At 42.5% G+C, this 16,438-nt stretch overlaps 2 protein-coding genes across 4 annotated transcripts in view; one reads left to right on the forward strand and one right to left on the reverse strand.

The window, feature by feature from the left end:
* Positions 1 to 1,654: 1,654 nt before the first annotated feature.
* On the reverse strand, positions 1,655 to 4,344 carry mettl5 (methyltransferase 5, N6-adenosine). The gene is made up of 7 exons (XM_062534911.1): positions 3,842 to 4,344; positions 3,642 to 3,756; positions 3,369 to 3,553; positions 3,195 to 3,277; positions 3,053 to 3,104; positions 2,909 to 2,958; positions 1,655 to 1,817 (listed from the first exon to the last, which is right to left on the reverse strand). The coding sequence occupies exons 1-7, from the start codon at positions 3,939 to 3,941 to the stop codon at positions 1,776 to 1,778; spliced, it is 627 nt and encodes a 208-aa protein (XP_062390895.1). The 5' UTR covers positions 3,942 to 4,344; the 3' UTR covers positions 1,655 to 1,775.
* A 431-nt stretch (positions 4,345 to 4,775) lies between these two features.
* ubr3 (ubiquitin protein ligase E3 component n-recognin 3) overlaps positions 4,776 to 16,438 on the forward strand; it is a 63,914-nt gene continuing 52,251 nt past the window's right edge. For 2 of the 3 annotated variants that reach the window (XM_062534908.1, XM_062534910.1), the window contains exons 1-9: positions 4,777 to 5,256; positions 6,085 to 6,224; positions 6,573 to 6,725; positions 8,440 to 8,610; positions 9,133 to 9,173; positions 9,614 to 9,680; positions 12,093 to 12,223; positions 13,199 to 13,427; positions 16,179 to 16,358. In XM_062534908.1, the coding sequence (XP_062390892.1) occupies positions 4,823 to 5,256; positions 6,085 to 6,224; positions 6,573 to 6,725; positions 8,440 to 8,610; positions 9,133 to 9,173; positions 9,614 to 9,680; positions 12,093 to 12,223; positions 13,199 to 13,427; positions 16,179 to 16,358 (1,546 nt within the window). In that variant the 5' untranslated portion in view covers positions 4,777 to 4,822. Of the gene's footprint in view, positions 5,257 to 6,084; positions 6,225 to 6,572; positions 6,726 to 8,439; positions 8,611 to 9,132; positions 9,174 to 9,613; positions 9,681 to 12,092; positions 12,224 to 13,198; positions 13,428 to 16,178; positions 16,359 to 16,438 lie in introns of all 3 variants that reach the window. The other variant, XM_062534909.1, reaches the window with a different exon arrangement.

Here is a 16,438-nt window from a genome sequence, read left to right on the forward strand (position 1 = left end):
ATGGTTTGCCTGCACAGTTTAAACCGTGACAAAATTCTGTAACACTTCTGTAACTCCATGATTGACCCCGACATCTACCTGCTCCAGGTAAAGATTGTAGCCTGGAGGCTGTTATCCAGCGTGCTCTCACTGCTCTTACACTCTCCCATTGTTTTGTTATCACTATTGACGGACCAACTGACTGATATTTAACAGTGATACAGACTCTCCCAACGGTCAACCCGGGTCAATAACTTTTCAGTTAGGCTACTGATGTTCCAACTGCATTTCTATGCCTGCTTGTATGTGTGATCATCACGAAGTCCCAACCACTGTGACCACTCCACAGCCAATACAACACTACTGACTAATGTTGAATTTCCCCTTGGGGATCAATAAAGTATTTATCAATCTATCTATCTGTTCCGCAATACATAATGTGCAATTTAGACACCCGTTATGGCTCCAATTTTAATATTTAATATTATATTATTTCAATTCTGCTTTTGAGTGTCATTCTGTAACTTTGACTACTACTAACCAGACTAACCAAATTCTTACACCAGCTCAAGCTACACAACACTTGCTTCAGATTCATTGAAGGGAGGTGTGTAACATTGTGACTTTAAACCAGAATCAGAATCTTCTTTGGACAGGATTGTGCAAACAAACAAGGAATTTGACTCTGGTCCACCATTGCTCTCAAAGAACAACACTCGACAAATAAAAAACATACAGAACAGCGTGAATAACGGAGGGTAGTATAACTAAGTAAGTAAGTCATGTTTATTTATATAGCGCATTTAACGTGCACAGAGTGCAACCCAAAGCGCTTTACACACAACACTGATACAAACAGTGCCGAACAGAGTGGCTATATAAGAAAATACAGTATAGTACATTTGCAAATAAATAGACACCATGAGGTAATATAACTGTCTGGAGGGGGATTGCGGCTGGGAATGTCTGCCTCCTCCCTGCAATGTTGCCATAGTTGTGGACACCTCAACAGGCACAAGCAAGATGCAATATACAATTGAAAAGAGGGTGGGAATAGGTATGGGAATGGGGAGGGTGAGAGCTGTAGTCTAGCATGTATTTGAGCCAAACGGATGCAGCTACTCACTGCCATCTAGTGTTGATGAAGGTACACAACACCGGAACGCTCTGTCATGGCAGGTGCTGTTGCTCCTTGTACTTATAGTAGATAGGAAAGTTAAAATGTGAATCTTCTTTATCAACCATAATATGCCTTTGGCTAATACATTTAAAGTATTTTGACACCTATAGTCCTAATACCTAAAAAAATGCCTGGAATAAGATTCAAGTTGATAAAGTTCCTTTGACCTTTGGAACTAAAATAGCCCCACATCATCACACACCCTTCACCATACCTAGAGACTGGCATGGTGTTTTGTTCGGCTTTGTTCAGTTAGCCTATTAACTGGTTTGATTTGCATTGAGCTCAATGAGCATCAATTCATGATACATTATTCATTCATAAAGAAAATTGGTGTCCTTAAAGGTTGGATTTTTCCTCATTTCATTACGTAAGCCATTAAAATCAATTTCCAAAAGATGATTTTATATTCCTCTTCTTAGACAACTTTAGCATGGGGTGCCAACAATTTCAGCCATGACTGTATCTGATATGAGTGAAATAAATCAAACGGTCAATGTGGATTTTTCATGGAAAATCTGGAATATTTTTAACAATTTATTAAAATCAAGGTCATGATACATCACATATTAGAAAGAAAACAAACAAAAGTATTCAACTGCTCCAAGCCCAGACTTCATTTCAGTGAGAATCTGATGAAGTCCACCTGAATATCAACCTGTGCAACAGAGATAAACAGCAGATGATTATTCAGTTTACTCACTACCACACTTTCAAATAATAAAAAAACACAACTCAGTTTGCCATCAAAAATACAATATAATACAACTGAAACATGTCGATTAATTAATTAATTATTTGTTCACTCATAAGACTGATTGGTGAACGAGTCAACACTAACTAAGGGCAGACTGAATGATATGAGTGACAGTGTGTGACAAAAAGACCACTTGGGAGTTGTTTTCCATGGTCTGTCTGTTCCAGAATTCCAGCAATAAAATGGAGATGGAGAGACATGGCCTGCATTATGGAGAGAAGGTACTGTATCTATCAAACTATCTATCAAACACAGAGGACTAGTCAGAGGAATACTCTGGTGCCTTGTGGAACTGTACTACAGTACAGTGGTTCTCTGTAGGTATGCTGGCACACTGGTATGCCGGGAGACAAAGCGAGGTGAGCCGCGGAATTTTGAGGAACCTGATGCGTCTTTCTATAGGCCCATGAAATAACGTATAGGGCTATTTTTAAATGCATTAAATGACGCAGAATCTTAATTGAAAACTCAGTCAACATCATGTGGGCATATGCCTATCTCTCAGTTCATTAATACTCTGTGTAGAAAACGTATGGGCGTCTGAATGAGAACCTATAAGAGCCTATTACATTGTGTGCCATGATGTTACTATAACATATCAGTGACCATGAACCGGTGTGCCTTGCTGTTTTGGTACAACCTTTGGTGTGCCTTCACCCCAAAACGGTTGAGAACCTCTGTTACACGCAAAACAAGGACAACCAATTTCCCAGTTAATACAACCTGCTGGACACACTTTACTTGCATGGTCGCCTATAGACGGTCTACAGATGCACAAATTATAACAAGGATGGCACTGCTAATGGAAATCAATGGATAAAGTTAGTTAAACGGTTGGGCTTGGTTAGAGTGATGTTCAGTAACTGTTTGACAACCATTTTAAAGAAAGAACTTGAATTACAACATCTGTAGACTCTCTATGCAAGTTAAGTACCACCATTCTGCTTAATGTGCATTCATGTACATGTGTTGTGTACTGACACCAGACTTACAGATTTCTTTTTATGGAACTTATATGTTGCAGGCAAGTCATATCTGAGCTCTGTGGGGAATAACATTTTAAATAAATGTAGGATCACACTTTTATGAAGAGAACTGTAAAAACACATTTGAATTCTACGGAAATTAAAGTTTACCTGCTATTACTTCCATTTCCACATTCCAATCATTGGCCTTTTTCTGTATATGCTGAGATAGTTGAACATTGAAAATGTAAAATTGCAGGCAAAGTGGAAAAATTACATTTGTAACTGACTAAATTTACTAATTGTAACTTACTTCCCGTGTCGATGTTTTGTGAAGAGAGTACACAGCTGTTTTTGCCATGCTTATTGCAGTCTTCAAAAATGTCATGTCAATACCTTCACAGAAAAGAGGAATGTTGAATTATAATTTGTAGTATCCTACACCTTACACCTGATTTACAGTGGGCCAGCTAATACAGTATCTCACCTTGATTACGTTTTGTGCCAAAAGGAGGATTCATAATGACTGTGTCAAATTTCTTTGCAAATGACATTGTTTCAAGAGAACATACATCGCACTGGACCACATCCATGTTTGACAGTTCAAACTCTTCAACATTTCCTTTAAATATGTCCACTGCGTCTTCGTCAATCTCGAAACCAACACATAACCTACAACAAGAAACCAGACATGGCCATATCGACAAAAATCCCCCCAAAAAGACACAGAAGACAATAACAAGAGAGGTGTTCTTTTTACCCGGCATCAAGCACTGCGGCTCCAATACTGAGGACTCCACATCCACAACCCAAATCTGCAACCAGCTTGCCCTTAATGTCATCAAATGTGTTATGGATGGTGTAAAGCATGCAACCTGAAATACATAAACAAATAAACAAACAAACAAATCAATGATCTCTACTTAGTAGACTTAGCATCTAATGTGAGCAATATGTTACCTGCTATGTGAGGACTTGTTGGATACTGTTCAAGTAGAATTTTGGGTTTCTCGAACACGTCCACTTGCTGGAGGCAGCTTTCGAGCTCTTTCAGTTTCATTGCTGCCCCTAATTGTCTTTCGCTGTCGCTGTTGATCTGTCTTGGACCGACCGAACGCAGAGGGGTCAGTCAAGTAAACTCAAGCATTGAAGACGGGTCTGCCTGCTCAACTCCTCAGAACTACATTAGCCTACTGCGTTAATAAACATAGCCTGCTACATTCGATTTCATTTGTAGCATATTAATTTACAATCATCACTTGGTAATTGGCAAACCAATCTTTAACAAGTACTAGAGCTCGTGTATTACAAAATTCTCCAAGTGTCCTAAACATGCCAAATCTGTAAACACGGACCACAAAGCGGACACACACTTCCGCTAAAAAAGTTATCCTACGTGCAACATGGGAGTATGGAACAACTGTTCCGCATATCAGTAGCAAGAAATGGTCCACCGGCAGCAGCTGATCTTTTCTTCAGTCGTTGTTTGGTCGTGTTGCTTATGGTCATGCATAACCCTTCAGACAGGCACGAAGCATATTATCTCTGTCTTCTTTTTGTGTTCATAGTTTGTGGCTTTAATGGAAAGATAAACTGTAGGCTACCTATGCACGCTGCACGCATATGACAAGTGGATCGCAGGTGATATCAGTTATAGGTTATAGAGTTCATATTAATCATGCTATATGTATGAAAACCTTTTGAGGGAGACCGTTATCATGCGAAGTAAGCGTGCAAGTAATTAAACTAAAAATAGAACTGCATGGTCATAGTAGCTAGTTAGATAAGCATAGCAGCAATCACATCTACCCTGCCTCTTGCAAGTGATCACATTGCCACCCGCAGGTTGGTTGTGCGACGCTCACGGACCATATCGCGAGAAAGACCGAGAACGTAGCAACAAGACAACAAAAATAAATTCTGGACAACAATTCAGAGTTCATGATGGCGGCGTCGATGTTACGCCGGGATAAGAAAACAACAGCCGCCCTTCTAAAGACAGAACTAAATCGAACTGACAACAGTTCTGGTGTCCGACTACTTCAAGAACTGCTTGATAATGTTTTAAATCCTGAAAAGCCAGCGGCGGATACGGAGGCCCTTGAATGGTGTAAAAACCTATTGGCAGGAGGGGAAGGATTCGAGGAGTTCTGCAAGACGGTCCGGTCCTATGACAACGCTACCTTGTGCGGCTTGGTCTGGACAGCCAATTTTGTGGCATACCGATGTCGGACCTGCGGGATTTCCCCTTGCATGTCATTGTGTGCGGAATGTTTTAACAACGGCGATCACACGGGCCATGATTTCAATATGTTCAGAAGCCAGGCTGGTGGGGCCTGCGACTGTGGAGACAGTAATGTCATGCGGGAAAGTGGGTAAGTCCTTAGCTAGCTGGCTAGTGATCAGGGTTGTCATCTATTAACAACGAGGTGATATAATAAGTGAATGTCTTATGTGCAGGGGACACACGCAAACCAAAGACAAAACTGTTAAGAAACAAGGGAAGTCACCTATCTTAGTTGCCTTGCTAGGCAGCTAGGCGTAATGCTAGTCTGCTAACTTAGCAAGTTGTAGGTGGGAGAGTATGCAGCCCTGCCTTTTCGAGTGGCAAAGTTTATTTTTAACTCACTAAGAGAGCCATCGCTGTGTGACAGGTTGTGGTATCTTTTTTGTCTTTTTTAAACCACAGCATTAGGCATGGCAATACAAGTTCATGAAGTTGATTGTATTTTTATGCGTGGGATCAACAGTTATGTCAGCTCTGTCAGAAGTCGCGAAGTGATCGGTGTGAAGATGAACTAAATTAGGCCTTCCTAGTTATTATTGTTTGGTTACCTTACTGTACTGTAAAAGGACCCTTACGTTATCTTTTCGAATGTCTTCACCTACACTGATAGTAATATTGTATAGTATCGTTTGCATTCCTTTCATGGTAGTTTCTGTCAACGCAGGGAGACCTGTCATTGTGGATTTCTTTCAGTGTCATTCATTAGCTCACATGTTAATAGAATAACGTTTTTTATTTAATTTTCCATGTTGTTATATTCATAATGGTAACAATGTTTAAAACTATGTATGACAACAACTGATATGCATCCATCCATGTGGGTTAAACAGTTCCACTACTACTTTGACAGGTCCAGTAAGACCCTGTGTTGCTGATGTGTGACTGACACTGTGTGGTGTTGCATTGCTTTTGGCAGGTTTTGTAGACGGCATCGGTTAAAAACAGGGGAGAATGTCCCCACAGTACCCAGGGACTTGCTGCTGATGTCTGAAATGGTGCTACCTCGCTTCATTGTCAGCATCATACAGTATTTAAGGGATGGATACACAGAGCCAGGTGAAGCACGGGAGTGGTACACCATAACACTATTTGAGACATGCATGACAGATATTGTACTCTTTTAAAGGTTGCCTCTAATTTTGAAAATGTGGGTGCTATTCTAACCACCTAAAATGCATACAGCGGCCTTTGATATATGTATTTGATTGTTTAGTTGACTGTAGTTGTTGTTATGTTTCTGTAAATTCAATCTTATTAGGCCTTGGCTATGTCTCTCACACAACATTTAGCCATAGATTTTTGGAAATTTGTTAAGAAGAAGAAGAAAAAAAGTCTTGTATGGTTGGTTTGTCTTACCCTCTATAACACACACACACACACACACACACACACACACTTACGCAGACTCGTCACCAGAGAGGGACCTGCAGAAGGTTCTTCAGCAGCTGGAGCCTCAGATATCCTTCCTAGAAGAGCTTACAAAGATGGGCGGGGCCATGCGGACCGTGCTGACAAAGATCCTGACCAATCAGCAGACCTTTAAAGAACTCAGCATGGGTATGTTGTTTACCCCAAAATGACACATGGCAAATCACCTTCCCTAGGATGCTCATTGTGTTGTACAGATGTGCTAATGAGGAACTTGACTGCAGTATGAAAGCTCCAGGTATGTGATCAATCAAGCACTGTTTTTGCCCAGTTCAACAGTCCTCTAGCGTTTGTTTACAGTCCTGACTCTGAAGGGGAAATGTTGTGACTCTGCCTGAGCCATAAACGTCTTCAGCCAGTGTAATTTCATTGGCTGTTGAGCTCATGATATTAGCCGCCATTCACCAGAGCCGTGGACCTTTAAGCATGCTTGTTTGTTGTGCTAGTGTCATTGTAAGACCGACCTCTTTGGAATTAATTTGTCAAATCTAAACTTGATATCTCTTATAGTCTTGTTGGGTTTGACCTTCTGTTGTAGTCTTGTTAGATATGGGCAGTCCTGAATTCACAGAAATTTGAGTTGAAGGATCACCATTGTTGTTGTACTACACTCTTTGTCCTTGCTTTTTAATCAGTTTGTAATACTTTGCTTCCTCGCTTAATGTCCACATAGCATTGATGTAGCAGAAATGAGGGAGTAATTGAGTGTATAGTCAGTATGTGTATAGTGAGAGAGTGGCACACACCAACACACTATTAACGAGGGCTGAACTCCAGTGATAAAAGTAACAAGAAAATGTTGCACACCCCAGCTCCAAACATATATTTTATTGGATAACGTTTCGTGAAAATTGGTGAAAAATGTAACTTTCTTCTTATAACTACTTGATTGATAACCAGGGGTTTATTCCAAGTATGTGGTTTAGTGACAAACCCGGATAACTTAACTCAGAGTAAGTGATAGACCTCCCAACAGAAGAGCTGTACGGCTTTATTCTCCTAAAACAATGCCATAGGGCTCTTGTAGGAGGTTTGCCACTTATTAGAGTTAACTTACCCAGGTTTACAGTATCTCTTAGCCACGTACTGGGAATATCCACCAGGAGAATAGCCTAATAAATGATGATTAAATGCACCAGTGTGGGTCAAAGATCAGGTCAGGACTAGATTTTGCCTGGCCAGTCCCGCTAGAGCTTTCATTATATGCAGAAAGGCCAAACGGATATCTGGTAAGCTTGTCTAATCTGCTGTGCTTTATGAACGCAGAAGGTGTGAGTTCACATCTCATGTCCGAGAAGCCTTCAGGAGTTATTTTCCTTCATTTCCTGTGTGATTGGTTGCCAAGGTTATGACCATGATGAGCCTAAACAGGAGTCATAGTGATGAGAAATTAAAACTGATTGTCAGCCTTTAAAATTGCATAAAGTTGACATTTTGCCTTCACGTTGTGCCTCACGGTGTCGAGTCGAAACAGCTCAACAGATCATTGACTTCTTGAAATGAGGAAAATGACTTATTGAGGTGTTATTGAACAGTTATTATGCTTCATTCTGTTTTATTACATGCACTTAAAATAGAAGCAGTTGATCTGCCGTAGTGGAATGTGCAATCATTTGCTCATGGATGGCCAAGTTTGTAACTGTATAATAAGACAAGATAAGATAAGATAAACTTTTAATGCCACATGTTACATTTATATATTGACTGTATCACATCATATGTTCACCATATTTATGTAGCAACTGTATAATGTCATGCTTCATTCATGTAATTTAGATTTTAGATCTAGAAATTTAGATTTGGAATAAAAACAACACTTTTTTCCTTTGTCCTCTCACCTCAGGTCAGGAAGAAAATGTGTATGCAAAGAAGAACTATGACAAGTATCTGTCTGCTCTGAAGAGCTCGGGCCTGGTCACGGTGGAGGAGAAGGGAGCGGGAGCGGCAGCCGCGGCTGGAGGAGGAGGTGCCGAGGCTGGGGCAACGGTTGGAGCAGCGTCCCTTAGCTTACTGGGTGAGGCTGGGCTAACAGCTATTGTAGCGTCCCTTAGCTTACTGGGTGAGGCTGGGCTAACGGCTATTGTAGCGTCCCTTAGCTTACTTGCTCATTGCCAGAGTATCTTGCAGACACAATTCAAATTGTGCTCTCCCAAGAACTCTGGATTTCCAAGATAGGTCAAGTCAGCAAGATGTTTTGTTTTGATTTATTTATTTGTGGAAATTTGAGGGTTTTCTTTCCCTTGCACTTAGAGAATGTGGGTTGTTTCTCAGTTTAAACATGACTATCATAAATATCCTGAACATGACAATGGCCTCAGAATCTTTAGAAATGTGAAATGTCCTTGTACTCTCACAAGGTAAAGAAGAATTAACTGTAGCTTGTGTTGTGCTTTCTAAGTATGAATTGTAATAGTGTGGCTGTGGTCCTGGTATGAATGTACATAGCAGAGTATACAGAAACCATGTTCAGCAATATGTTTCACCTACTCCCTTGTCTAGAGTGAAGTAATGAATGCTCTGATTGTGTTTTCTGCAGGAGCCACTGCTGCTGTAAGCTCTGTTGAATCCAGTAAAGAGGTAGGAGTTTATCATTATTTTTGTTTGTTTGTTTGTTTGTTTGTGCATAATGCACAACTGAAGCGGTATGGACTGCAAACTGTAAGTAATTTGATAGTATATTTATTTGTGGTCCTCCGTCCTTATCGTATATCTTGTACTCTTTAGAAAAAAAAGAGTAGGTGACTGAGTAGTAAGGGGATTTGAATGTACTGACTGTATTGACTTTGCCCTGATGAAGACCTAGCCAAGGACGAAACATGTTGGCATTTTTAATGATCATTCATGATTAAGCCTATGAATTAAAGCTTTTTAAACTTTTTTGGAAGAGTGCCTTGGTAAATTCACCTATAATCGAGATTTGAATGTAGTTTGATTTAGACGTGTGGTGTGGTGTGGTGTGGTGTGGTTGGGTCCGAGACAGTACAGTAGTTTGATTTGGACGTGTGGTGTGGTTTCAGGAGGACCAGGATGGAGGGCAGAGTGTGGGGCAGCGCAAGAGAGTGAAGCTCAGCAGCACCACCAAAGGTAAGACCTACGCTCTGCACACACTCTGCACACGCTTCTCCCACAGATCACTTAACCCTATGAGCCCGACGGACGCAAAGTGCGTCAAAAAACGCACACATTTTCTTTGTTACATTGCTCCGCTATTATTAGTCACAGCGAGATGAGACTTATATTGCAGGAAAGAGCAGAACCGGAGCTTTCCAAAGATACTAGACACTTGTCTGTACGATCAAGTATGAAAATAAAATAAAATCATGAAGTTAAATCAAAGTATATCATATTTACAGTCTATATTGCTCTGCGTTCACCGGCGCATCCAGAACTCTCGCTTGAATTACTCGCGGACCACGCATCGCACAGACATGACACGCATATCAAATGAAAGAGGAGAAGCAGAGCTTTGCATTGATACCAAATACATCGATCATCTCGTATTATAAAATCAGACGAAGTTACAAACAAATAATAATGTCATATAGCTTTGACTACCTTTACTCTCGTTTGATTTCCTCGTGAAATCGCGATCAAAAAGATATGGCACGCATGTCAGAGGAAAGAGGAGAGCTAGAGCTATCCACAGATACCAAATACAACCTTCTAGGCCATAAAACAGACGAAGTGACAGCAAAATAATAACTTAATTTAGCTCCACTTACCTCGTGTTTTTGTGTGGCATAATAGCCTATGTTCATAATCCAATGTTATCATGTGTTTCTCTATGGCAAGTCACGTTCATAACACGGTTTTGAGATCCTAGCATACTCCTGTATGGTATCCAATTCAAGACTCATATTGCATCCAAATTTGTTTTGACAAATAAACACTTTTTGCCTTTACTTTGTTCATTGCAATGCAGTAAAACAAATATTATAGAGAATCATCATCTGTGCACGTCATGTGTGCTACCGCAAACAAGTCATGTCAGAACAGCTAGTGTCACAAATATGGAGCACAAAAAGTGCCAAAAAGTAATTTTTTCATCACTAAATAAAAATTGCCATTTATATCTGGAAGGCACACACCACATATTTCTGTGAATTGCTCAGCCCCAAAGTATACCTCCACCATGGTTCTTATATTGCCATTTTCAGGACAGTCAGGCCTACACAACCATGCAAGTTTCGTCGAGATGTGATCTTGCTGTGGTGAGATACACGTCAAAATGTAAGAGTTTGTATAGTATGCTTTTCAAATTTTTATTATTTAAAAATCTAAATCAAATCAATGCAAGTATTTATACATTATATTGTGGCAGATCTGGATAGCCTAGACTGTGCTGAAAAAAACAATATGTAGCATGTGTGAATGGCACTTACAATGACCAGGATAAATGCTTCTAACTAGAGGTAGTGAAAATGCCCTTAAAACAGCTTAGGGCTCATAGGGTTAAGGACCACACACGGACCACTTCCAAACCACTCACAGATCACTTAAGGACCACACATGGACCACTTCCAAATCACTCACAGATCACTAACGGATCTTACATGGATCGTTTCCAAACCACTCACAGATCACTAACGGATCTTACATGGATCACTTCCAAACCACTCACAGATCACTAACGGATCAAACACGGACCTCACACGGACCACTTACGGACTTCACAGATCACTAACAGACCACTTGCAGACCTCACAGACTCGGACTTCACAGCTGTACATGCACGCCATCTCTGCTGGAGAGAGGGGTAGAGGGAGAGGGAAAAATGAAGAGACGGGGAGGGAGGGAGAGAGAAAGAGAGGGTGTGAGTGTATGATTAGTACAGATTAGTAGATCCATTAGATTTGGATGCACCATGGTGGATGCACCTTGGATGCGTCCATGGTTTGGATGCTGCGCGTATTGTTAGGCTGTCCTGGGAGTGCACTCTCGGTGAGAGTGAGCTTGAGAGAACGTGTGTGAGAGTGTGTGTGAGTGTGAGTGTGTGCTGGTGTGATGGCGACTGCTGTGGCTGGATGCGATGCTGTGGGTGTGAGTGTGTGATGGTGTGATGGCGACTGCTGTGGCTGGATGCGATGCTGTGGGTGTGGGTGTGGTTCTGGTGCTGTGGGTGGTGGAGGCCACTGCTGAGACCATACTGCCGACTCGGCTCTCTTGTCTGCTCATAGTGCTGTGTCCTCACCTCAGGGTCTTCTGTCTTTGCATTGCTCTTTCTCTTAATACACACACACACACACACACACACACACACACACACACACACACACACACACACACACACACTTTCTCTCTCCCTCTTTCTCCCTTCATTCTTCTGTCCTCCCTCTTTTTTTCTTTCTTTCCTTATCTCCCTCTCTTCCTCCCTCTCTTCCTCCCTCTCTCCCCCATCCCCATTCTTCATCCTCTTTCTCTCTCTCTCCCCCCCATCCCCATTCTTTCTCTCAAACCAGTGTCTGTTCTTATTTCTCTCTCTCTCTCTCTCCGCAGACCCATCGATCATGGACACTCTGAAGCACAAGTGTTTCTTAGAGGAGCTGCTGTTCTGGACGATAAAGTACGAGTTCCCACAGAAGATGGTCACTTTCTTGCTCAACATGTTGCCCGATCAAGACTACAAGGTATTCCACTTTAGACTTCTCCCTCCGTCATGGTTGTCTTTGCCACAACGTTTGGTAAAATATACTGAGCATAATGCATTATACGAAGAAGATATTTTCTTTAAATTATTCTGAACTATAACATAGACAAGTGGAGAAATCCTATAGAGAATTTCATATAGGAGGCTACACTCGGTCTGCAACTGAAGCGCTCCATTAGCGCAGCTTAAAGATATTTGAGCAGATTGGTCTAATTTTTTCAAACGTACGCGTCACTATCACGTCACGTCTGTGGTCAGTTCCGTTGTCAACTCGATAGTAGAAGCTGATTGTTGCTGTAGACGCTATGTGAATGGAACGCTTCAGTTACGTGCTTGGTGTATGCCTCCCTGTTAGGCGACAGATGTGAATTCAAAGTAGACCTTTTGTGGGCGCTGAGAAGTTCTAGTATGTTTTCTGAGATGTTGCATTAATGTTTAGTCCGGTGTTGAAGTAGGCCTACAGAGTCTCCACAGCAAACATCTATGATCAGATGTTTTAATGAAATTAGGCCCAAAATAACTCCCAGCATCATCTGATTTGTGCCTCTGTCTCTCCGTCAGTGTGTCATAAATAGAACAGCTGTGGGGGGCTGATGTCACTCTTGTATGAGCCAGATAAAGACTGTATGATTATGATCTCATCTCTGCTGTTGATTGACACCTGCGCTGACAGTAGGGGCGGGACAAAACATTGTGATGGCGACGTGTTGTGATCTTCCTGCTTGTGATGTGTTGTAGATACAGTGACGGCAAACACCAATCACATCGAACACCCCCAAACCCTGATCACACTCCCACTCCTGATATATTCCAAACTTCCTCTGTCTCTTTCCCTCTCTCCCTTTTTCTCTCTCTCCCTCTCCCTTTTCTCTCTCTCCCTCTCCCTGTTTCTTTCTTTCTCTCTCTCTCTCTCTCTCTCTCTCTCTCTCTCTCCCTCTCCCTCTCTCCTCCCCAGATCACGTTCACCAAGACGTTTGTGCAGCACTACGCCTTCATCATGAAGACGCTGATGAAGAGCCAGGAGTCGGACACCATGTCCAACCGCATCGTGCACATCAGCGTGCAGCTGTTCAGCAACGAGGAGCTGGCGCGCCACGTCACCGAGGAGTGCCAGCTGCTGGACATCATGGTCACTGTGCTGCTCTACATGATGGAGAGCTGCCTTATCAGGAGCGAGCTGCAAGGTGCGGGGCTTCATGCGTTCATCCATTCATACAGTCATTCATTCATTCATTCATTCATTCATTCATTCATTCATTCATTCAATAAATAAATACACCTGTCATGGTCACTGTGCTGTTCTGCATGAGGGAAGCTGCCTTATAAGGAGCCAACTGTAGTTTGAGGGGCTTCATTCATTCATTCATTCATTCATTCATTCATTCATGCCATACACGCCACACACACACACACGTCTTGGTCACCATGCTACAGGTTTAGAGACTTAATTGATTAATGCAATCAGTGCTCCTCAATGATGGACGCTTTACACAGAGCGAGCTGGAGGAGAGCTGGAGCTTCATTCATTCATTCATTCATTCATTAATTCATTCATTGAGCTTATGGAGCTGACTGTGGTGGAAGGGAGTGGGATGAAGGGAAATGAGCCCTAGTAATGCATTCATGGTCATCGTGAGGCAAGGGAAAGAAATTAATGACATTATTAATGAATGAATGAATGAATTAATTCGTTCATTTACACAAACAGGTGTTTATGATGGAGAGCTTCCCTCAACAGAGCTGCAGGTTGAGGGAGAGGGGGGATGGGAAGCGGAGAGGAGTGGGATATTGTAGTGAAGGAGAACAACGGAGGAGGTTATGAGGAAGTAGGAGTGTTTGTGTATGCTTTCAACTTCAGTCAGTCAGTCATTCATACATCCTGTTAAGCACACTGCCCTATAGCCTTGTATGGAGTGTGATACTGAGAGATTAAGAGTAGGAAGCAGCTTTGGGGTGATGATCTCAAGTTCATGTTTTCATTCATAAATGTGTCTACATTCATGAATATAAAGTGCATCCATCCATGTGTGTAAACATACAGTACATTCAAACACAAGCACTGATTGATCTGTTCATGCCAACAATGCATATTGCGACTGAGTGGCACAGGTTAAAAATGTTAGCAAGGCGAGGGGAGACCAAACCCATGACATTTCACGCACAGATGCATGTCTATGTAGGTCAGTTTGCCATGGTCAGACTCCACAGTCCAGCCTTATAGGGGCCGTGGTGAAGGCTCCAGAGCCTGGAGAGAGGAGAGTGGTGCAGTGCATTAGGACTGGAGGCTGCTCTCATCGGCCCTGCATTTGTGCACACGAGAGGAGGAGGGATTGTCTCCAAAGACAAGAAGCACATTAACACGCCGCAGATCCGTTTGCTGACAGCATTAAATCAGGAAGGGGGGGCGGGGGGGGCGGGGGATAGTGGAGGATTGCCAGAAACATCCTGAGTATAATTTGGTGTTCAGTGTATCAGTAGAGAAGGCTTTGCACAAGCAGACTTCAGAGCCCAGGAGATGAGATGGCCACGCTCTGATTGTTAGAGTGTGTGCGTGTGCTTGTGCGTGTGCGTGTGCGTGTGCGTGTGCGTGTGCGTGTGCGTGTGCGTGTGTGCGTGTGTGCGTGTGCGTGTGTGTGTGTGTGTGTGTGTGTGTGTGTGTGTGTGTGGTGTGTGTGTGTGGGAGTGTGCGCGTGAGTTTAATTTGAGATTTACTACGCTCTCTGGCTCCCCTGGGGTTGGCTGTGGCCCCGCGTCGGAGGTGTGATTTCATTGCGGCCGCTGCGAGGTGACCCAGGTCATGTTACGCCGGCTCACGCTTCCCTCTGGTGGCTGAGGTGCTGCATTGATTCGCTTGAGCCACTGAAACCTTATGAACTGTCAGGGCCAGTGGAAGCAGATAGAGAGAGAGATATATTTACAGTGTCGCAAACAGCTGGGTGTTAGCCAGTATCTCCTTAATGCCTAACAATATGTGTGTGTGTGTGTGTGTGTGTGTGTGTGTGTGTGGTTAAATGTTTGTGTGCATGTGTGAATGCATGTACTACAGTATGTATGTGTATATGAGTGTGTGTGTATGTGCTATACAATACATTTTTGTGTGTGTGTTTGTGCGTGTGTGTGCCATTAACGGGTGGAGCAACTTCCGTCTTTGTTGTAGCATACCTCCCCTGATCCAGTTAGGCATTATTTAAAAAGGCAGCACTTGAGTCTTGTTGGTATTTTAGTGATGGGCCCTAACCCCGGGGCCCATTCCTACATTATATCTCTTGAGACACTACTGTGATGTAGATTCTCTCCGTGTCCGTATGTGTTGGACTGCAGAGGCTGACTGCTTGGGGGAGTTAGTGCTTGTCCTCACAGCACCCGATGGGAGCGTTTTCTACGTGAGCGTTTTCATTGTTTTCAACTGGAGAGTCCTGAAGGCAAGTGACGCAAGCAGCGCAACTTGGTAGACGCCCGTTTCTATTTTCTTTCTGTCGCTCGCGTTGCTCTGCTATTTGTAATGACAAATATGCGGTAGTAGAAGGGCATATTAAATGGATTCGGTGTAGACAGACATACAAAACAGATCCTGCTATGAGGACGTAATAAGGGTGTGTACTGTTCTAGCATTTCTGACTGACAACTTTATTAGTAATAGTGTCAAAAGAAAGACCCTTTGATCTCACCAGACCAGTAGATGATGCAACAGCCACTCATCAGGTTAAGGGAAGGCCCAAGAGGGCGTGTGGTACCTTTTGTTTGTTTGTTTTTCTTTCTATTTTGTCATTATTTTCGCCTGAAGTGCCTGAATGTAAGGAAATGTTATCAACAATTATGAATAAATATATAAATGAAATGAAGTAATTTTTAAAAATGTTTCTCTTCTCTTCTCTTCTCTTCTCTTCTCTTCTCTTCTCTTCCCCTCCTCTCTCTCTCTCTCTCTCTCCTCTCAGATGAGGAGAATAGCCACCATGTGGTGGTGAACTGTGGCGAGGCTCTTCTGAAGAACAACACCTACTGGCCTTTAGTTAGTGACTTCATTAACATTCTCTCACACCAAAGTGTCGCCAAGCGCTTCCTGGAGGACCACTCCCTGCTCATGCTCTGGATGAGCTTCGTGTCCTTCTTTCAAGGTCAGTCAAGGACACAGACACACACAGACACACACAGACACACACAGACACACACAGACACACACAGACAGACACACACA

Source organism: Sardina pilchardus, chromosome 4, assembly GCF_963854185.1.
Source record: "Sardina pilchardus chromosome 4, fSarPil1.1, whole genome shotgun sequence".
In the NCBI taxonomy this organism is placed as follows: domain Eukaryota; kingdom Metazoa; phylum Chordata; class Actinopteri; order Clupeiformes; family Clupeidae; genus Sardina; species Sardina pilchardus.

What these genes read in the sequence shown, in the direction of transcription:
- mettl5 (XM_062534911.1), bottom strand. Translation starts at nt 3,941, where the DNA reads ATGAAACTGAAAGAGCTCGAAAGCTGCCTCCAGCAAGTGGACGTGTTC. An exon ending in GCCGCAGTGCTTGATGCCGG is followed by an intron (nt 3,554 to 3,641) that starts GTAAAAAGAACA and finishes TTCTTGTTGTAG; the next exon opens with GTTATGTGTTGGTTTCGAGA. An exon ending in TGGCACAAAACGTAATCAAG is followed by an intron (nt 3,278 to 3,368) that starts GTGAGATACTGT and finishes TTTTCTGTGAAG; the next exon opens with GTATTGACATGACATTTTTG.